We start from the raw sequence: 23,185 nt of genomic DNA, 5'->3' as shown, positions 1-23,185 counted from the left end.
TACAGCCACACAGAGATTTCTGCAACAAACGGTGACACACACTCACACATCTACATAAGCACATAACAGAGGGTGATTACGCTTTTACAACTTTAAAGTTGTGATCCTAAAGATTGTGTGTTCGATGCATCTGTTTCCGATGCAGTCGAACAAACTCACATTGTTGCAATAAAGAGCTCAGTTGATAATTTGCTTTTTCTATCATGGCCGTGAGCAATCACTATCTGATTTTACGCTGCGCATGGCGGGAGTAGTGTTCCACACAACAGCAGGGCACAGTGATCGTAGTTGGTTACCACGCTGAGGAGTTGGAGGTTTACAGCCTGCAGCTCTTCCTCTAGCAGCTCACTGTGCCTTATTGTTCTATTACTCCCTGCAAGATTTAAAACAAATTCACTTTAAAAAACAAATGCAGAAAATGTCTTGTTGTCTTGTTTTGTGGACAAGCTGAATACAGGTTTTTTCTGCTACGCCTCCCAATAAAAAACACCTTTTATTGTCAACTTGTTGCAGTAGTCAATGTTCAGTTTGCATTATGAATAGCAAACAGCAGAACAATATGTATAGTGAGGCTGACATCAATAAAATAACATTTCAAACAGTAATGCAAATGATGTGGATCCCTTCTGCCAGTAGTTTGAATCCAACACGGAGATGTCAAACTCCAGCACTAACAATGATTATACTTTATTCTGTAATCACATAATGTAAATACCTTATTGCTGAAAAAATTCTGACCGTGAATAAAATCTAAAACTGGCTTTGATTTCATTAAACTATCCTTGTGATTGTGAGATGTAGAATGTGGTTTTGGATGATTTAGGCTCAGTTGAAGTCTGCTAACCATGTGTCATTATAAGTTTGTTCACTTCTTTGGTTTTTTATTGTTTTCAGTGCCCTTAAACTGTGAATATCAATTTGTCTTTGGACTCTCACCATCCTTATATTATCCTCTGTAGAGCCGGAAGCAGGACATTCCCCGAGAAGAGCAGGGTCCGTCTATAAAGAACCTGGACTTCTGGCCAAAACTCATCACTCTCATGGTCTCAGTAATCGATGAGGACCGGACAGCTTACACCCCAGTCATTAACCAGTATGTACTTCTTTATTTTTTCATCCAACCTTTTTACCAAGCAGTCTGATTAAATACATGTTCAACTTGATTAGTTGCTCTGTCAGCTTTTCTGGAAAACAGTTAGGCATTGTCATTACACATGCATTGTTGAACATTGTGTTAACATTACACCATTTGCATGTAACCATATATCCTCCATTTAATTTCAAAGGTATAAATGACCACACTAAAAACACACTTAACAGGCAGAGAGAGAGTTTTCAGTGCTTGCTATTAAGCGTCATGCTGTTGGGTTTTAATGGACATACTGTACATGTGGGTGACTGGTAAGGAGGTTTAAGAAAGTGTTTGTTTGTTTGATATGGAAATATTGTAAAAAAATAAATAAATAAATAGAAAATAAATTAGTGATGTTTGGGTCTTTAGTAAAACTCATTGTAATTAAATATTTGCTTAATTGTTCAATATTTATAATTCGGTTCTCTATTTCTGTATTTATTTGGTTTAATTAAGGCCAATTTGTGCTTCATTTTTCATGACACATGATTAAAAAGACAAGGGAGAGAAATCCTTCTTGAACCTCGTGTTGATTCATTTTATAACCCTGAACCTTTTATATTGTTTTTTTTTTAGAGAATGTGAGGGAAAATATAAAAAACCTTCTTGCCCTCTAAAATTTGAAAAATGTATTTACTGATAGTCGAGACATGAATGAGCACAGTGTTGCGTAAGAAGGCTGGGAGGCAGCCAGAGAAGCCAGCTGTAAAAAATGCTTTGTTTGTACGGTGAGCCATAGAATGGATGGATAAAAAGGGGAATACAGTGTTGCAAAATTATATAACAGATGAGAGATTTGTTTGTAGAAAAAAGTGATAGAGGGCTGGTTGTGGGGATGGTGTTGAGGGGACTTTTGTGTTTGCGTCCGTCTGATGATTTGGTTAATAAAATCAAACAAATGACTGTGGCGCTCACCTTATAAGAAATAAGATGAAGCATATTTTTCTCTTTCTGTCTCGCTCATATATCCTCTCACGCTCTCGCCTCCCCCTTTTTCTTTTCTCCTTCCTCTTGCTGATTTACGATGCTTATTAAGACTCTGTTTATGCCCTAAGCTTTCTCTCCTACACTGTCTAATGATAGATTTGCAATATTCATGCCCATTTCCTCCACATTCCCCTGGTCAAGTTCCAGAGTGACAGCAACTCTGATGCTTTTTCACTACAAACCCAGGAGTGGAGTTGTTGCTTTTAAATAATGGGAGCAGTTGCCAGAGGAAAAACTGCTCAAATGTTACTCTGTGCTGAGAACATTTATTGGGAATCATACTTAGCTTTTAGAGCCAATAGACTGATCTACATACAGAATTTATTTTATGATTGGAAACATAAAATTGGATACTGCAGGTGTTTTTAAAACTGTGAAAGATAAGAAGCTTTAGAGATTATTCCCATGAATACTCATCATGCGGATTTTAAACCACATAACATCATTCATTTCACCACATCGAAGTAGATTGTAAACCATCTACAAGCATGCACAGTAGCTGCAGATGTCATTTTTGCCATTTTCTTTTTTTATTGACTGCCTTGCCCACAGGGCACCACGTACTTGCATGATGAAACCAAAGAATAACTGATGTTGGGAGACAGATTCTGAGAGTGACAGAGATGAAAGAGGGACCAATTGTTTCTGGGAGTCTTGTTGTTGTTTTTTGTTTGTTCTTTCCCAGTTGTAACCGGGAGCACAAATTCGCCTTCTAATCTCAGTGTTTGTTCCATAAAAGAATGTGCTCTAGGTTAGGTTGGGGAGGGAAGAGGAAAGTGTGTGTGTGTGTGTGTGTGTGTGTGTGTGTGTGTGTGTGTGTGTGTGTGTGTGTGTGTGTGTGTGTGTGTGTGTGTGTGTGTGTGTGTGTGTGTGTGTAAGTGTACTTGGTTTGTTGCCAACGTCCTGCCTGAGCAGATGATTTCCGTTTCAATGGAGATCGTCAGTCAAATGTGTTTTGTTGTCGGAACCAGCGAGGTCTCCAGCATAAGTAAAACATTTCCAACTAAATTGACCTTTCTCAGGCCAAGGCCCCGTCATCTATAAATGTCCTCCTATAACTGTCTGAAGATGCGGGTGATTAAACCATTGACACCTCGCATTCAAGCTTTGACTGAAAATCTATAGGCATTCAAAATAGCAGATTACTCTCCAAATAGGTTACCACCCTCTCTCTCTCTCTCTGTCTCTCGCTCACTCTTTTTTTTTGGAGTCATTTCCACTTGCACTTTTTCTCATCTCAATGCCCCGTGCACGCGACACCATTCCGCCCCAATTCAACCAGGTTTGGAAATGACCCTGTATTATTAGATTAAGAGATTCTCCTTGCACATCTGTTAAGTCGTTTGTTAGAGATGCAGGCTGGGCCAAGCCATCAGGCCACCCAGTCGAGCATGTCATTGTACGGAAATGAGTCTGATTGGAATCCGTTTCAATTCCATCAGGTTTCCACAGGAGCTGAATGCGGGCAAGATCAGCGCTGAGATCATGTGGAGCCTCTTTGCCCTGGATATGAAGTATGCAATGGAAGGTGAGTAATGCTGCTGATCAGACAATTATCTCTGGCTTGAAGGCATGCTTGTATGTGTAAGGGAGTGAATGAGATCTGAAAATAAATGGTATAAATGGATTGAGTGTTGGTTAAGAATAACACGTTACACTTGATTGTGTAACAATGTGCACAACATCCAGAGGAGTCACTACTGAATGAACAGCTACGTGTTAGCTATTTACTAATTAGCAGTTTATTCTAATTTGTCCCTTCTACTACCTGAGTACCTACTCAGGAAGAACTGTTAAGTGTTACTGTGCTGTACCTCTTTCAGTGCTGTTTATTGGCTGGTGTCACAGTGTTGTTTATCGGCTTTGTCTGGCTGTGGTCAGCTCTACTGCCTATCTAGATTACACTCCTCTGATTTCACTCTATTGATCATTATAGAGGAACTGGAACTTCTTTTAATCAAGATAGACAATTGATTTATGATATAATCGAAAACAGAAGAGATGCTCAGGTTAGTGTGTAGGTGTGCTACTGTGTGTGTGTGTGTGTGTGTGTGTATGTGTGTGTGTGTGTGTGTGTGTGTGTGTGTAGGTGTGTGTGTTCTTGTACTTTGGTAACTATGTGGTCCAATTATCCTCACAAGCAATATACAAACATGTTAGGGTGATTTTCATCCGGTATTGTGTCTGTGTATCTCTTCAGTCGTAGCTAGGTAGTAGCTGTAAGTCAAACAGTTTGAAATTGTATCGACAAAATTGACCATAATTATGGATACACAGCAGCCATTACAAACACAAGTATTGAAATTATTATATTAAATTGTAACTGGACAATTAGTATATAAGAACTGCCTATAGTTTTGAGGATAAAGGTATAAAAAGGGAATTTTGCTCCATATGAAACGAGTGCTTTACAATCTGTAATCTAGCATGAGCCAAAATAATCAATCAATCAATTTCTTCCACTATCGCTAATTACTCAAGAGTGTAAATCCGTCATTCCATAGCAGTCCTACGGTTCCACAGTTCAACAGTAAATGTGCTGCAAAATGTGTTTCACATTTAGGATTCTTCTCATCTTCAGTAATTTACTATTTTGTCAACAGAAGTCTATTTCTTTCCAAAGACAGCAGAGACTCACAGCGATCGAGCAATAAATCTAAGATCTGCTCTGCTGGTGAGAAGATAGATGTGTCTGACCGGTTTTTGGCTTTAATCCCCACCTGCTCTATCTCAAACTCAGCTTAGGCTTTATTACCCAGAAATCCTGCAATATGACATATGCAGCACACACCATGTCCTCTCACTTTTGTATCAAACCAAAGTGTGTAGTTTTATATTTCACTTAGGGGGAGAACATTACCATCCTCAGCAACATTTTGGAAATACGAGTGAGGCACGTGGTGCTCTTATCAGCTTCGGCCCCACTTTGACATATATGTTGATGCAGGTGCTTTTTTACACATATCTTCCTGGAATCCAAGTTGAACCTGTGAACCACCTCGATGTTGAACTAGAAGTCGCAGAGGCCGTGGTATTTGCAAATTTAATGATGACAGAGGGGGGTGGAGAAGAGGCGGCAAGAGAAGCATTGGATCCGATTGAGGTCAAGGATTGAAAATGCTCTTCAGATTGTGTGTAAGAGGAAGGCAGAGATGCACCAAAAGAGCTTGCTGGTGATTTATCCTCATCTACAGTGCACGTTACTGCCGCTTTCTAAGTGCTAAGCCATCTTGGGTCGCTATGGTAACCAGGTGCCACTGCAATCTGCAGCGCCTCGATATACCCACACAGAGCACACATATAGATTCTGCCCATGCAATATGATGTTAAATATGAGGTGGTTTAAAATATGATCTGCTTTTTGGAACCAGCATGTGTATGGGCTACATGCATATACAAGTGCCTGTGCATCAGACTTTATTTTAAAGAGACACAAAGCGTCATTGGTGTGTGTCACATATGGATATGTGTCTCTGTGGTAGATTTACATAACATCACTAATCCTGACCCTTTTTACACTTCCACGTGTGTCATTTTAACATTCACTATATCCTTGTAAAGTGTACTTTGATACTTTGGTGTATTTTTTACTGAAAAACAAAGGAGTCAGCCTTCAAGACTACCAGTAGCCCCTATCTTATATTAGTGGTAATGTCGAAGTTACTCAGACTTCCGTTGCCTTTTGTCATAGATGTTGTTACTTGTTACCTCATCTCTTCCCTTTGCCTAAAGAGAAAAAAAGGCATTTTGAATATGAATTATCCATCAACCTTGTTTCATCATCTGGCAATGCAATAAGCTGAAACGGTGTCTCTCTACTGGAAGAATAGTGACCTCTGTATGTTTTGTGTTGTAACACAAACTAGCAGATTTTGCGCAAAATCCAATCCCACTGACATTCTGTAAAAATGTTGTTTTCTAAACTGTGGTTACAAACAAATCCAGAGTTAGCACATGTGTTGTTTACATAGCCATGGCCATGCATGCATATTAGTGAATTTGAGTCTGACTCCCCAGTGGCTAGCTAATGGCTGCCGCTCTGCACTGCACTCATGCAGTGGTTAGCTCTTATAACAATATCCAGATCAACGTGGTCATCATGCAAGTGTATCGCCCACTCTATGGTTCCACCCCAAACACCGAAAGCTCTGTCAGCCCTTTTGCCATTGTTTGTTTGTGGTTCAGCTGTCTCCATGTTGAGAGCTGTTTGGAGGCAATAGATGTGCTCTGAATTCCGCATTGCATACAGGAGATTCGCTTGTATTGAATCTATTTTAATGTTAAAGAATATTATAGATGCTTTTTGAGATGTACAGAAGAGAAACAACATTGAGCATTTGCAACATTATTGTATTCAGTAAATCAAAACAGAAAACTTTGTCAGCAATATAAAGATACACATTGCGTTCACTTTACTCAGGTAAAACATGAATGTAAAATGTATTTCTTTAGATAATCAACAATAAAAACCTCCGTGGACACTTTTTTGAAGGATAATATTCACAGTTAAGTAAATCAATAAAGATCTAGAGAACAACACACAGAGCAAAGGTCGGATTGTACGTCTGCATATCTGAGTCAGGGCAGCTGGACAGGGTGTTACTGAGTGGAGGTAGGTTTCGGTAGGGTGTGTGTTTGTGTGGGTGTGTTTGTGTGTCTGATTTTCCTGAGGGTGTCCGTGTTACACAAGGAGACAAGAATCATGGATGCACTCAGTCACATATCCTCTTTCTCGCTCTTTGAGCCTGAACCCTCTTCCCTTGCTGTCCCTCTTCTTGCATCATCTTGTCGGCACATCACTGCCTGCCCACAGCGACACGTGCCAGGAGGACATGACTGTCATGTTCCTCAAAGAAGCACTTTGTATGAATTATTGCTCATTTCTTGTTGGTCCTACTGGCTGACGGAGTTCTAGGTTTGGTTTAGTGGAGACAGGTTAATGGTTAAATGGAGAGTTTGACAGCTTATAAACTGCATAACGATGTAGAGTGTTTTACTGTACAGATTGTAAAACCACGCAAAAAACAGATGTTTTGCGAGTTGCAACTTTAAAAGCAGAGCCCACTTTTAATTGCTGATTCTGTGTACTTAATGCCATAGGTATGTGACTACAGTTTGTGTTGACATCAATACCTCACTATCCTGTCCACTAACCATTACAGAGTGCCTCATAATACATTGCTGCTGTATAACGAGTATGGTTACACATCAGTTTTACAAATCGATGTATGAGTGGTGCGCATGTGTCGTATTATATTGTCAAAAACCTTTTACTGTTGAAAATGCGCCTCATCAATAGATGCTCCTCCTAACATTTTCTTCTGCTTGTATAGTAATTTACTGTTGTAGAAAAAGGAATGTATGACAAGTTTTTGTTGTTGTGATTTCACTGTAAATCAGTAACACATTAGGCCTCAACAACTTTCAAATTGACCCATGCTGCTGCACTGGGTGGCAACAGTCTCTTTGCTCACAGGGAGACAGAAGTGCAGTTAATTCATTCTGTATCAGGAATTGATAACATTGACATGCAGAGTAATACAAGCAGTGTATTTAAATGTTACCCAAATAAAGTCTCACAAAAGATGTGGCTACAGAAAAGAACATGATTGGTTATACTGTAAGAAATCATTGATTTCTTAGGTCATCTTCGATTCATTGTTATGTTTTTTTAAAGTTTTTTTTTAATTCCTGGCGTGACATTTACTCAATCACTCTCAGTGCCTTTGTTTCTAAACAGTTAAACTGTATATGTATGCAGGCTCACATATGCATTCTGCACATACTCCTTCATTCGTGTGTGTACTGTTTGTGCAATGAACGATAATAATGAGGTGGTAGGAGTAGGTATACCGAGCCTTTCTCATTCAGACATATAGAAGTAACTGAGAGTGACCTGCTTACATAAGAAAGCACATATAAGTAACTGGTAAGGCAGCTTACAGAGACACCCTAAAGGAGGCGGGCCAGAATGTCCTGCTTTGTTGGTGCGTGTTTCTCCGCTGTGTGTCTGTGTAGCAAGTGTTCAGTTGGGCACGTAAGTAAGAAAGAATGAATGAATGAATGAGAATAAAAGAGGAGTCTGTATTTGTACGTGTGTGTGTGTGTGTGTGTGTGTGTGTGTGTGTGTGTGTGTGTGTGTGTGTGTGTGTGTGTCTGTGTTCACGCACGCGTGCATGTGCATTACTTAATGAAGTCTCTGATGCATCCTCTGCTTCCTGCTCGGAGGCCTTTGTTGCCAGAGCTGGTGCAGAAGTGGATACTGCTAATTTTAGCATCTCTGTGTGGATCTCTGAATGTGTGAGAGGGAGAGAGCAGGAGAGCAGTTTTGCTCAGAAATGTTGGCCAAAATGATACCTAAAAGATCATGCATTGGAGATAGTGATTCCTACATAATGAGACTGTACTCGTGGGAGTCACAGTTATGCTTAATATAATGAAGAACAAGTAGTGCCACCTCTAGACTTCTGGGATGAAGTTCTACAGGACATGCTGTACATCCACTGTATAGTTGTTTAATGGCTGTGGTCCCTGGAGCAAGTCATTAAAGATCCAATGCTCCAGCAGCCCATTTACTCATCTTCAGCCTGTTGGAACAGCTTTACTCAATAGAAAATTTTAATTGAATTGCCTCTGCAAGAATAGTTTTGTTCCTACAGAAAGACATTGTTTACGGAGTTATTGTGTTCTCAAACAGTTTCTAATGCCTCTTTGTAGTTTTCAGCATTGCGTAACACTGCACATTCTATTCTGATCTTTCTGTGCCTCAGCTAACAGCGAATTGCTTTTTATTTTGATGTGTTTTGAGATTTCCCAAATGTTTTTTGCAGTAGACTTTTGTATTAAAACATCACACTGCAGTGGTGATTCATCAAACTGAAGTAGAGTGGACTCTTACATTATTAAGTCATAAGTTTGCCTGTGTCCTAACGCATTATATGATTGAGTCACATCAACATGAGTTAGTGTCTCTGTGGGCTCTGGTGTTGTAGCAAAGCTGTGTCAGTCGGCCCCTGTGATACATATTAGGGGGCCCATTGACAGAACTGGGTCAGAAGCCAAGATGAAGGAATTATGTCACAGGGAGAACCATACCGGCCTCAGCTGCCACTCTGGTCCTCCAGCCTTTTGTCTTGAATGATCCTGGCCCAACCACACGCTTCTAAAGATACATTCACCAAATAGTAATTAAAGTATAAAAATGCTGTGGAGATCCGCTGCAGTTCATCATCATATCCACGGCTTTTAAATCAATGCGGCAGAGAGTGGGTGAGTCTCCTGTGAGTTTGTCCGTCCCTGTGGGCTGAGTCAGACAAGATGACATCCTCACCAGGGACCTTGAGCCTACTCCTCCCTCAGGACCACCCACACTGTTTACCACCGGCAGTGCACAAAGGCACACACACACACACACACATACTACTGTGTATGCGTGCACAGATGCACATACATGCATAATCTAACACGCACAGACATGCACACACAGATATTAGGGCGCTATTTTAACTGCCTGATTGCAATGCTATATGATGTATGCATGAAGACAATGGGAGCACATTTAGGCACACTTGGCACTTTTGTTTATATTTGTGATTACAGACAAGTGCAGGTGAAATTGAAAATAAATAGGATGGGACCAGTCACATTATCTATTAAACGGCTGTACCGATCACAATGGCCCATAATACAAATGTCTCACTAAATGAAAAAGATCCATACTATTGTTGAACAAGAAGTGGAGAGTGGTACGGTGCGAATGTATGGCGCCACAGGCATGAACAGAAAATCAACCATTATATACATTCTGAAATTACAGTCATAATTCTGCTGTATCACATAATTAAGCTGACAATTCAACAATCAAACCTGTTGGAAAGATGGCGATGAGGCACGCAGCTGTTGCAGCCGGTAAGCTGATATTCTTGGATGAAAATATAGAGAGACGATAAGAGTGGTGAGGGTTAAGTGATGTAGCAAGAAGAGGGATTTTTCATGGCTATATTTAGCTCATTAAAGATCACCAGCATTCCTGCTATAATTACATTGTACTTTCCTTTTTGTTTGTCAAAATATGTCAACTGTAGGCGAAGAATTTAAAATTGCGGTAAATATAGACCTGGTACTCGGGCGTTTATTCTCATCCCTTTGCATAATTCACAGTGTGCAGGGCACAGTGCCTTACGAATGGATAAAGCATATTTCAAGGTCAATAAAAAAAACACACTGTAGCGCTGCTTGCTATAGTCTTTGTGATACAAGGAAAGCTCACAATCAAACATGCCAGTATGTGAAATGCTTTTTTTTATTTTTAATGTGTCAATCCATGTGACACCATGAGGAGACTGGATTTGCATAAACAGCATCAATAAAAATGAATTAAATTGCCTTTGAAAAGGAAGAATTGCCCATTTGAAAAAATCTGACACCTCAGCTTTTCAATATAATTCCTGTCATGGAAATGAAATTCAGATTCAGAAATGTCTCTCGCCTCCAACATTATTAGGTGGAAGTGTTACCTCTAAAAAATTAAAAACCATTTTCAATAAAAAAAACAGATGAAGTTAGGCATCTTCTGTATGTTTTATTGCAGTATCTTGAAAACACTGCCCCCTGCGGCCTCATTTCCCTCAGATTCTCTCCCCTATTCAAACAATCACATTGGGCCCAGTGGATAGAAAATTCTATCCTTTTGCTTTCATTCAGATTGTGCAAAGAAGCGCATTCTGTCCCTCTCTGCCTCCATGTTCTAGAGAGAGGATACGAGCTTTATGACTCCTAAAGTGAAGCGTTTAGAAAGACGGAAGCTTTTCAAGAACATGACACTCCTTTAACCTCTGGCATACATTCCTGTCTTCAGACCACAGATTTTGAAGCTCGAAATCAAATGGTTTTAGCAGCATTGAAGTTTCTCAGAGTATGTATCCAATTATCTTTTGTGATTCCAGGTAAAATTCCTACTTGTAGACATGAAACAGGAATAAAATAGGCAGATCTTTACTTATGGAACATTCAGGATCTCCCATGGTTGTACATTTCTGCTTAGTATGAGCATCTTCCAAAGCCACTGTCACAACAATAGGTTGTTGTAACTGTAACACACACAAGCAGAAAACTTGAGACTGATCCAACTCATTTCATGCTGTTTGTACTTTTGTTACAGTAAATTCATCTCCCTTCATAGATTTTATGTCTAGTACAATATCTGTAGATAATGCTAACGCTTGCCTTAACTCGGATGCATTGAAAACTTCCAGTCAAGAAGATTATGTGGGGCAGTAGAAACTTACTGCATTGATTATGTACAGGTATATACTCTGGGCAGTATGTGTATGTGTAGGATGTAATGTAGACACACACACACATTCTGCAAACACTCACATACTGTACCAAGCTAGCAGAACCTGTCTGGCAGCACCAAACAAAACACTTGCTGACCTCAACTGTGCTGTCTCCTAACTGACCTCCATCTGCTTGGAAAGAGAGGTTGACAAACTGTGTTTGTGTGTGCATGTGTGTCCATCCTGTATGTGTATAAGCTGCCTTTGCGGTGCCAACTCAGTAAGTGGCACAGCCAGAGTGGATACCACAGCTCAGATATTACACAGCCTCTGCTGCAGAATACCTGCAGGCCGTCTGTTGTAAAACAATCTCGACTCAATATTCACAATGTTTAAGCCACCTGCTCCTTCAGTGACACAGACTGACTAGGTGAATCCAGGTGAAACCTTAAATCCCATGGCAATTTCAGCCATCAAAACCACTTCGGCCTTGAAGGTTAGGTCTTGATGAAAGAAGTGATCCTCGCCGTTTCTCATTGTTTGGCTTCCAAAATAATTAACCCTGAGGTGCAGGTATCATTGTGGCTTTTCATATCAGCCATCGGCAGGACATTGCAAAACTTTAAACAGTCCCCTAGTGTGACTCCTTGGATTTGTTAGAATATAATTAGAAGTTAAAATATATATGTGCAAGTTGAACAAACTACACCTCAGACATTTAGTGTATAAGTGGATCAAATTACTTGAATCAAGCTTGCTGCTCAAAGGCATTTCTCGTATCATGGGATATTTAAAGATGTTAGTCTGTGCTGTTTCAAGACCACTTACCCGTACTGTGATTTTCAGCTAATCAGGGCTCTGTTTCTGACACTATGTGTACCTATGTGTTAAGACCTGGTGGCTATGGCAACTAGACACCTTTTCTTATACAATGTCTTCAACAAATTGTCTTCTACAAATTTTAAGAAGATCCTTATTCTAAAGTTACACCAAAACACACATATGTGTTTGTGCACACACATTCACACACATACATGCTGTATATGACAACCTGCCCTTGTCATTTTAATGTTTTCTGTAAAGTCTTACCTCGGTGGCAAAAGTAGTACTGAAATGAGAAGTAACTGATATCAGACTGCCTTGAGTGGAGCATTCAGAATTGTATCCATTCCAAGGAGTAAAATATTGCATGGTGCATTTGAATACATTATCCACAGGTAGATATGTTAATTACACATAAATATTTTCCTCCAAGCTTAGTGAGGAGTGTAGGCTGGTAAGCTATGCACTATTCATCAGAGTAAGCACAAAGGTTCTTCTCAGGCTTAAGACACGACAGCCAGGGTGCAATGCGTGGATTTAAACACGTCTTTGATGTTGTGTGAATGTATGAATCCTGGATATGCAAAACAGTGTGTGTCTATGTGTGTCTTTATTTCTGCCTTACCGTGTATTCACCTGCTGTGAAGTTAAGAACAAATCTATCACAATCCTTTAAATCCCCAACTTCTGTAGACTTGTATCCAGGTATAGCCAAATTGTGTCTCAGTACAGCTGAGATGGATTGGAGTTCACACCTGGCAAATCCAATATGTCTCAAATGTGTCTGAAATACCCATTTATGATCAGATGTAGCTTCACCGAACCCGACATTTTCATCTGTGGAAATCTGTAACAGCTGCTGAACCGAAAATAGACTCCTGTACTGTGCCGTAGAGAAAGGGATTGTATGGCTATGTCACAGAGAGCAGTTAAGAGGGAAAGAGAGCCCATTCTAAGCATGTGAACAAACCACCCATGCCATTTTTGGCCATACTAGTGGCATAGCTCAGTGAATAGCAATGTTGGTTGGTCAATCCAGACTGAAATATCTCAACAGCTATTGTGTGTATTGCCATGAAATGTTGTACTATGAAGAAAGATGTTTTTTTCTCAGTTTTGTGTTGAGTGCTATTCAGCAAATGTTGGCATACTTACTCAATGTTTCCTATCACCTCTGTTTCTTCTCATCCTTCTTAATGCTGTTGTCTCATCTGTAGGAATGTGTAGCAAAGAAAATGTAGTTTACCCACCACTGCAGTCTTATATAAATGCTTTTTCTCCCATGTTTTTTTTTTGTCTCATCCAACTTCATTGGTTTCCTTTCTTTTCCCACATCTCTTGTTTCCTCTCTTGGACCATCACCATCCATCTCTCCTCCAGGAGATCCCATGGAAATGTTTAGTTGTTCTGAAATGTCTACATTGAGCGAAACTAAATGACTCAGCAGTCTCATCTGCTGCAATGAAAGTCTAATCCATTTTAGCTTCAGTTTGTTTGCAGTCATTCAGAGGCTTTCTTTCCTTTGAAGGGAGCTTGATACCGTCGCTAGCTTGGTGTTATTTTCTTATTCTTTGATAGCTCAAGGTTGTACATAATTAAAGTTAATGTGTCAGATGCAAATCAAACACTGCTGGTCAGATCTGTTTTATGCTTATTAAGATATTTGCACACTTCTGTTAGTGTGTGTGAGTGTGTATCTATACTTGAGTTTTTTGAAGAAGGAAGCAGGAACCGAGGTGCTGCTTTCTGTCCAAATCACATGAAACTCATTTACTATATTGTAGACTGACAATCTAACATGCTCTATGGTTAATTCAGAGTATGAGACTCTGTTTGAAAATCAAGACTTCAGTGGATATACTCTATATGCTAACGTATGCTTCTCATGTTTTAATCAACATTACAGAGCATGACAAGCACCGCCTATGCAAAAGTACTGAATACATGAATCTTCACTTCAAAGTCAAATGGTTCCATAATGAGTATGTTCGTGACCTGCCAGCCTTCAAGAATGTCCCGCCTGAGTATTCTCTGTAAGTATCCTCTTTTCTCACCTACATATAGCAGACTAACTTACCTATAAACCACACCGATTTACGGCACACATGTCACAGACTTAGTGAGGTGAGGTTTTGCAGTAGAGACTGAAAGGAGCAGTGGATATATATATATATATATATATATATGTATATACTGTATATGTGGTTGTATATATATATATATATAGAGAGAGAGATTAATCTCTGTGGAACCGCACAGGAAACTGTTTTGCAGCCTAAAAAAACATTTATCTTGACCAAAACTGTTTTCAAGTACTCAATAATTTAATTGAAAATAGTTTTGAACTATATTTTAATCATATTCCAGTACTACAGAAACCACAAGGAGAAAGATGATGTAATGGTCAACAGTAAGACTATCAATCATGGTAGTTCAGATCAAGACTAAATCTGTCATGTTCATGTAATCTGTGCTGGCAGTTTTTTTTCTTTCCAGCAAGATGTTTTCCAAACAAGCTGATCATGAACTATTTTGGATGAGGAGAAAAAATCTATAACCTAAAAGCACCTTCTTCTTTACCCATAACTCTGTTTTCCATTGTGCATGAATAATCATGTCCAACAAAGCAGGGATAGCTGCAATGTAAACATGTGTAATGCAAGCAGGTAACGCAATGACCTCTCCCATCCTGCCAGTTTGTCAGCGTAACGACTCCCCCTCCCCCTCTCGGGTCACTCAAACACTATCTCTAGCAGGATTGATTCTTCCAAAGTTATGTACATCATACAAACACACACATGCACACACACACACACACACAGTATTTCTCTTTTGTCTGTCTGTCTCTCTTCTCTTTCTCTGTAGCAGATGCCCTTAGCCAGAGTTCAAAGTAGCTTTGGGGGGGACATCTGTTGCTCTGAGGACAAGCTCAGGCACCATATTACACAAAGAAATGGCCAAGTGAAACAGACAGAACAGCATTATTATTTCACTTACAAATGTACTTCCTCATCCACCCCGGCCTGTCCTCTGCCGTCCTCTGTCTGAGCCTCGCAGTCTAATCTGTCGACAAACGGAAACCTGATATCAATGCCTGCATGGATTTCAGCCGTGGCCAAAACCACACTGAAATCTGCTAGGTCTTTTCAGTGAACCTTTTTTGTATGTAACACAATTCATTTTTATTGATCTCCCTTAAATACAGTGGTTCTCCTGGTGGTTCTATTCTAAATGTCCTCATATACTAAACCCTGACACTTCTGGTGCTCCTGAAAGAAGAGATGAAGCACTATGATTTGACTATTCAATTAAGGAAAGTGTTTCTTTTTTAGGTGGTTTGAGCCATTTGTAATTCAATGGCTTGCTGAGAACGAGGACGTTGCCATGGATTTCCTCAATGGAGCGCTGGAAAGGGACAAGAAAGATGGAGTGAGTATAACATTGAATTATTTCTCAATATATAACTTTGTATTTAACCAACCAAGCCACTTAAGACTGTTACTTATTCAGAAGGTCAGTCTGCTTAGACTGAATTTACCTCTTGTAGAAGAGTGTGTGGGGGATAAAAGACATTTTGCAGTAAAAAAAAAAACAATCCTCGCCCGGAGGCATCATTCCTGACAAAAACAGGAAGCAAAACATGATTTTCAGGGCAGTAAAACGCGTATGATGAGAGAAAATGTGCCCAAGCTTCACACAACAAGTTTGACACAGAAATTATTGTAATATATTAATGCATCTTCTAGCTTAACATATAAAAACATTGCACAGCACTATATATTCATGATTTACGTGCTTGATTCGTGTAACCCAGAATGTCCACTGAACAAAGTTAGTAGTTAAAGTCATGATGCATCTTTACTTTAACACATGAAACATGGAATTGAAGACTTTTATCTCAATCATGAATTAACGCAGGAATTCATACGTGTCAAAGATATAACTGTAGAGTTTAAGTGTTAAATGTTTATAGTGCACCTCAGATGTTACTGAGTATTCATGTGTAAAGGGTTAACAGTACACCTTCTAGTTAGTAATTTGCAGTAAGTGGTCTAGATTGCTCTGCGAGTGATGTAATTATTAAGTAATTAGTACGTTAGTCTATGTTCTCTACCGTGCCTTAATAATGTCTCGCAATTCTGAGGTGCTTAAAGGTCTTAAGTCTACATCTGTATCTTTCTCTCGTTTCCTTCTTCCCTCGTCCCCATCACTCTCTCGGCCCTCATGTCGCTCTCTCCCCCTCTCTGTCCTGCAACAGTTCCAGCAAACCTCGGAGCACGCCCTCTTTTCATGTTCGGTGGTTGATGTGTTCACTCAACTAAACCAGAGTTTTGAGATTATCAAGAAGCTGGAGTGTCCAAACCCACAGGCTCTGGCTCACTTCATGTGCCGATTCGCGAAGGTCAGGCTCTTTGGAACCCCCCTCCTGTGGAGAGTATAAACTTATAGTTAAAGAGTTTGCCATTGAGTTGAGGAGAGACTGTGGTATATTTATTCAGTTTGATATTATCTTGTTATTAGGTTGTGACTGCTTACATTTTTTCAATGAGTCCCAGAAATGTAATAATAGAACAGCCAACAAACTGTAATATAACATGGTCTCTTTCCCTACAGACTATCAACAAAGTTCTTCTGCAGTATGCTGTAATCATAGCCAAGGACTTTCCTTTGTATTTGAGTAAGGAGAACGTGGTAAGTACCCAGTCCAAGTCTGATAGTGTTAATAGCAAAGTTTACATTGATTGTGTTGGTTTGAAATGCAAATATGGTTTGTCAGATGATGGTGTCTCCATGACGACGGTCTCTAACAGCGGTGTGTATGGGAAGAATTTCAGTTCGCAGCCCAGCCGGTTTACACTGAACCCTGCTCTGCCTTCTGTAATGCACTTCATGTATTGTCCCTAGGTCCCCTCTCTCTCCCTGTTTCAACTCTCAATCTGTAAAATGAAAAACAAAAAGCGTCTTTATTAACCAAGATGCAATAATTCATCTCACAGTCCATAGCTGGCAAAAGTCATTGGTATTTTCTGGGCTTTTTGTCCATTATTTAATGTGATGGATGACTAAATGCAGAGCCTTCTGAGTGGCCTCATTATCCTTGCTGGTGTTTGAGGTTAAAGTGAGAGATAACACACAGGATGCTAGCGGAGGAGGCAGATGCTTCTTTACAGTGTTGACAGGCTCATTACTATTGTTCCAGAGAAAGCATTAAAATCTCCCTCCCAGAGACAGGGCTGAACAGACAGATGATGGAAAGAAGGAAATAAGAGGCAGATGGAGTTGTACAGTGGCAGGATTACGTCAAATTAAATCTAAGCTCTAATTTGTTAGACTGTCACGTATATAGTACATGACCCACATCTTAGCCATTTTTTACCAAGAACGTACTGTGTCTCTGTCTTTCCCACCAACAAACAGACACATACATTATAGCAGTGCAGTTATTGCATTAGTTAAGATGAGGATTCAGAGCAGTGCTTTCCAACTTTTGTGGCTTGTATACCCTTTATTATTGTGACCGCTGCGAGAAAGGCCATAGTGTGGACATCAGTTTTTTAAGGTTTGTTCTTGCTTCAGTTTGCCTTAACTATTTTCAAAATCCTCAACAAACAATATTTTACATAAAAAAGCATACATTTGACATTGGTGGAGAGGTGCACCCTGGGAAGGAGTTTGCCAGTAAATCACGAGATTGACACATAAAGCCAAACAAAGTTTCACACTCAAATTCACACCTACCAGAAGTTTTGAATATCCAGTTAACCTAACCTTCATGTTTTTGGGCTGTGGGAGGAAGTATGAGCACCCTGCGAAAACCCAAAAAGGCACAGGGAGAACATGCAAACTCCACACAGAAATGGCCCAGCTTGCCAGCTAGCTCAAATCTACAATGTTCACCCTCTGTCAAATCACAAACATGTAGCTGAGGGAAATCTTCATTGCTTTTATTTAGATTTAGAATATCTTATCACTCCCTTACAAATATGTTCATAAATCTATTTTAGTACCATCCATTACCACTATCATCATTTTCAGGTGTTGTATTTTTGTCAGTTGTTTTTTGGGCAGATAATGTACTGACTGAAAGCTCTGAAGAATAGCTCACAGTCTCCATAAAAAGCAGCGTGATTAATGTCTGTCATCTGTTAAACTTGTTGTGCGGCTGAGAATCGATAATGCTCGACATACTCACTGCAGACATTCCTCTCTGTTTTATTATGTATTGCGTTTCCCTGCGGACTGTCGATGTCATGCTGAAATCCTACCGTCTTTGTATAGATGAAGTGTCAGAAAATCAAAATCAGTTTACTTGTTCTACCCTTCTGAGAATGTGCTGCAATTACATGGGCTAGTCTCAAGTGTACGATGTCAATAGCTGTAAAAAAAACAAGGAAATTCATGTTCTAGGTTTTTGTTGGAAGTCAACACTGTTATATAGTATCAATATACACCATAGTTGGTTGTACCACACAAACAATCTAGTTTTATCATTAATATATTTATACTTTTACAGCCCTGCATCATCCTCAACAACATTCAGCAGCTCCGTGTCCAACTGGAGAAGATGTTTGAGTCCATGGGTGGCAAACAGGTCTGTGCCTACTTAAGTGTATCCGTCAGCTGTGTCTATGTCACCTTTTGAGGCAATTCACTTTGAATTAAATGAAGATTTTCCATCAAGATTTAAACTTTTTTTTTTTTTTTTATGTATAAATTATTACAATGTAGTACTGCAAAGATCTGCATTCTTCCGCTGGAAGGTGAAACCACAAGGTTAGCTAAAGAACGGTGTTCCCAAGGCTTCAAAGGATTCAGTGTCTTTCAAAAGGACACTTCAGCAAGGTTGATGCCGGGCTTAAACCTCCATCCTCAGATCTTTGCTGTGAAACAAATGCTGTGTCATGATCATGTAAATGTAAAAGACATTTATATGAAGTGAATGTGAATTGACCCCAACAGTGATGTGCTGTAATCCTTCCATCAGTTTTGCACTTATCAATTTAATCAGACTAATCAGACATAGTTCAGTTTGCTAAAATCACCTTTTTGACTTCTACCTCAACTAAACTTTCTCAATAACTTCCTCTGTACCCAGTCACTACACCCCTTCCACTAACCCTCCTTGTGTATATTGTGTTTCCTTGTTGTAATTGAATTAAAACCCTATAAATCTGTGTATTGGGTTTGAAACAACGTTGAGTATTTTCCCTGTCAGTCTAACCTGAGAAGCAGCAGCCTCGGCTTCCTATGACTTACACGCATGTTTCTCTTCTCCAGTATCTAACGCCTGTCTTGCCTTGCGTTTTGTCTCCCGTCGTCGTGTCTTCTGTTTCCCCCCCATTTCCTTTCTGTGCTCTCTCTCTCTGTCTCCAGGAGGAGGGGGTTGTGTCCTTCTGTAAGGTGTGTGTAATAGGACCCCGTCAACACCCCTTCCCACCATTTACCAAATGATACCAAAAAGCACGCCCCCTCCCCCCTGTTCCTCCCCGCCACCCCTCACACGCTTCTCACCCCACTCCCCAAACCCCTCCAGCAGCATGTGCCACAGAGCATATGGAATCTGAATTACCCATCACCCCTCTGGAAAGGCAGCTCAAGCTCGCCATCCCGAGCGCTCTGGGGATAGTGGCTCAACCTACCCGATCCCATCTTTATTTTTAGCTTGCTTTTTTTCCCCCTTCTGCCACTTCTTTATCCATGGCTAATTTAGAATTGCAATATTTATTTTAGTCCGTTGTTCCTCGTATTTCTTTCTAGCGCAAAAGAGGCTCGCCCGGTTGCTGGCTGTGGTTTTGATCATCTCTATCCATTCCCCAGGCTGCAGCCACAAAATGCTTCTGACAGGATTTTTCAGACCGTGTTTAATGAGCTTCTCAAACACTTACAAATCTCTCCAGCTGTGTCCTCAGCTGATGTGCTGCTACCCTCCCCACAGTTAGCAGTTCTAGACCTGTCCTGGATCACTCCCAGACCATTATTGTCTGAAGAATAATGACACCAGAAGTCCTGAACTCCCTTCGAAAATCATGGATATTCATTGTCAATGGACAATCCGGTATATCTTTAAGAACATCTTAAGTCATTTATCTTGAATACTAATTATGCAGCTGAGGTGTATTTCATTTAAAAGTTGTCCATTAGTTTCCTCTCTGCATAGTAGCCTATTCATTACAGAATAGTTTCCGATCAATTAACTCCCAGAGAGCAAATGTAATTACCAAGAGCTGTTATCATAGCGTTACCAATAAAGGAGATTAGCAATCATCTCTTACAGTGCCCACATTCATGGAATCACCATCGACTGATTTCTCTAGATTGATATCAGGCTATATTTTGGATGCCGGCCTGTTTGCTAATATGTTTTTCTCACTTTATGTGAGATGGTAGTTATTAAACCTTTATTTACTTGGCACTGTTCAGGACAAACTATATTTCGCAATAGTCACCCTGCCAGAGAGTAGATATTGTATTGTTGAAACAGGCAAAGGGAAGCAAAGCTGGGCTGCTGTTGATAGGCTGACAGCCAGGATAGAGTTTGTGCACTCTGGGGGACTCTGGATATCAGTCAGCTTCCAGTGCAACTAGCTACCGTGGAGGAGCCAGGTGTTCTACACATTCTACAAGTGATGTTTCCTTTGTATAACGTTGTATCACCATGATGAAGAATATAGGTAATCCCTAATAAATGGCGCGTGAAAGACATTAGATCGGACCTATTCTGGTATAGCCAATATACATTTGACTTGAGCAACAGGAACCACACACAGTCAGAATGGGATTTTTTCTCTCAGGAGATGACAGGTGCCTTGGTTTATACAGTGGGGTGAATGTCCTTTAGCAGCATTCACATTAGGACACAGTGTTCCTGGAAATGAAATGGAAAATCTCAATTTCAGAGACTGCCAAGCTGCAGATTAGAGCCCAGTCACAAACCTTCCCCAGGCCAAGAGGAACTGATAATAGACCAAGGCCTACAGTATTGTTCTGCGATCACTTGAAAAGATGTTATCTGTTACTCAAAGATTAAAATAACTCGAACCTCTATGGTCAATTTCCTCTGTGACAAGAAAATCTTGAATGCTGTGATCATTTCCATTGAGGTGACAGCAGTACGAATGTGTGCACACGTGAAAACACACACATCAATCGATCCTGTGTGTGCTGCAGATAAGAGGCATGTCTGCAAACTAACAATATCTATGAAAGGTTTAGTTTACATATCTGCTTCCCAGCTGAGCCATCTGCCATAATAATGTGCGAGATGAGCGGCTTCATGGCTAAGCTTACCGGTTCTAATATGACGATCTGTCATGCATGTGGTGCGGTGCCTGTCCTGACACATCCATCTCAGGCACTGAGCCTGTGCGACGTGTGTTCTCCACCCCCATCCAAAACATCAATGTTTAGACATTTGTACATGGCAACCTTAATTCATAAACACTAAGATGAACCATGATGCAGATGCACTCATACATGCAGTTGCTTACCGACACACAAATGCACTCACACAAAGCACAGCACATATTTCCGATATCCACCCATGCATTTGCTTATAATAGGCCCAAAACCACAGAGAACACAAACATCTGCACATCCATCACATGCATAAAAATGGTGCTGCAGAAACCCAATACATGCCATGCATGGGCATATACACGCTGTAAATCAATTATGCAAATGTATTTTGTGTGAGCTGGTATATGGAAAATTCTTCATTGCAAGGTCATGTTGGATTTTTCAGAATATCATACCAGGTATTTAGGAACATAGTACATGTTTTTAGAAGGCTTGTAGCAAATTATAGCTATTTAGTTCAAACAACATCTCCTGAATAATGAACAAAATATTAGAAAGTTGCACACTCAAATTAATGAAGTCAAACAAACACATGCAGCAACAATTTCTTCCTGAAAATAAAAAGTCATGAAGAGGATCTCAGTATCAGAACATCTGCAGATAAACAGGATTTATGTATATATGACAGTAAGCTTTTTCCCTAAGATGTTACAATGTCAAGGCTACCTGACAGCAGACTTTCTCTACTGTAACTTGTGTAGTAGTGCACAGAAATATTTCCTTTTGAGAGGCTACTAGCTGGCTGCTTCTTTGCCATGTCTCTTGACTCGGCAAGCAGTCATCGTTGCAGCGCTCGGAGGTGAGCCGTCCATTTGTATTCAGAACGTCGCTCGGCACAGATGGCAGGCAAAATGAGTGGGAGGCCACCAGCGAGGCAGGTTACCTCTCCTCTGTTCCTGTTGTCTCGCCATCTGACACCCCCACCCCAGTTGAGGCAGAGATGCAGCGCTCTAGTCAGTGTGGGCTAATGTATGGAGTGTAATGATGTAGTAACTGCTTATTTTCCACTGACAGCTGGATGCAGAGGCCAGTGATCTACTTAAGGAGCTGCAGAATAAACTCAACACAGTGCTGGATGAGCTCAGCGGAGTGTTTGGCTCCAGGTGAGCATTAGTGTGACTCAAAGTGTGTGTGTGTTGGAGATCATTTTATTAGGGTTAACGTATCCATTCATTTCTTGTTCTTTTAAAGAATTTGTACTTCAAGACTGCTTAGTTTCTTAGTTAAAATATAAAAAGTCTCGCTGTGCACCATGCTTGTGTCAAGTTCTCACTACACGACTTTCAAAATGTTCAGATTGCTGATCACACTTCACGACTTGCTGCATTGCAATCGGAAGTTTTGGGCCCAAACCCAAACGTCCCCTCCAATAAAGTCTTAAGCCCTGAACCCTCAGGGGCTTACCTGACATCACCTGTTAAATGGTGAGTGTGAGAGGCTGCAAGGGCTTGAAATGGTATAAATAACAATGGGACAGCACTTTGCGGCGACTTGTCACATAAACTTGATGACACCAAAACATGTTATGTACAATTGTGGGTTTTTTACTTCACATTTTAACTCCCTAGCATACTAGATATCTGGAATGCATCTGTGATGCACCGGGGAG

The 23,185-nt window shown here is 40.2% G+C and overlaps 1 protein-coding gene across 1 annotated transcript in view; it reads left to right on the top strand.

Annotated features, from left to right (window-relative positions):
- unc13c (unc-13 homolog C (C. elegans)) overlaps positions 1 to 23,185 on the top strand; it is a gene marked incomplete at both ends in the record, with an annotated part of 85,137 nt that overhangs the window by 48,399 nt on the left and 13,553 nt on the right. The window contains 9 exons of the mRNA XM_079162216.1: positions 960 to 1,093; positions 3,562 to 3,647; positions 14,126 to 14,252; positions 15,552 to 15,648; positions 16,478 to 16,621; positions 16,834 to 16,911; positions 18,734 to 18,811; positions 19,594 to 19,620; positions 22,591 to 22,679. Coding sequence (XP_079018342.1) covers positions 960 to 1,093; positions 3,562 to 3,647; positions 14,126 to 14,252; positions 15,552 to 15,648; positions 16,478 to 16,621; positions 16,834 to 16,911; positions 18,734 to 18,811; positions 19,594 to 19,620; positions 22,591 to 22,679 — 860 coding nt within the window. The remainder of the gene's footprint in view (positions 1 to 959; positions 1,094 to 3,561; positions 3,648 to 14,125; positions 14,253 to 15,551; positions 15,649 to 16,477; positions 16,622 to 16,833; positions 16,912 to 18,733; positions 18,812 to 19,593; positions 19,621 to 22,590; positions 22,680 to 23,185) is intronic.

Source organism: Pholis gunnellus, assembly GCF_910591455.1.
Source record: "Pholis gunnellus genome assembly, chromosome: 1".
NCBI classification, from domain to species: domain Eukaryota; kingdom Metazoa; phylum Chordata; class Actinopteri; order Perciformes; family Pholidae; genus Pholis; species Pholis gunnellus.
The sequence above is the reverse complement of the archived record's forward strand: the minus strand, read 5'-3'. Positions and strand labels throughout refer to the sequence as shown.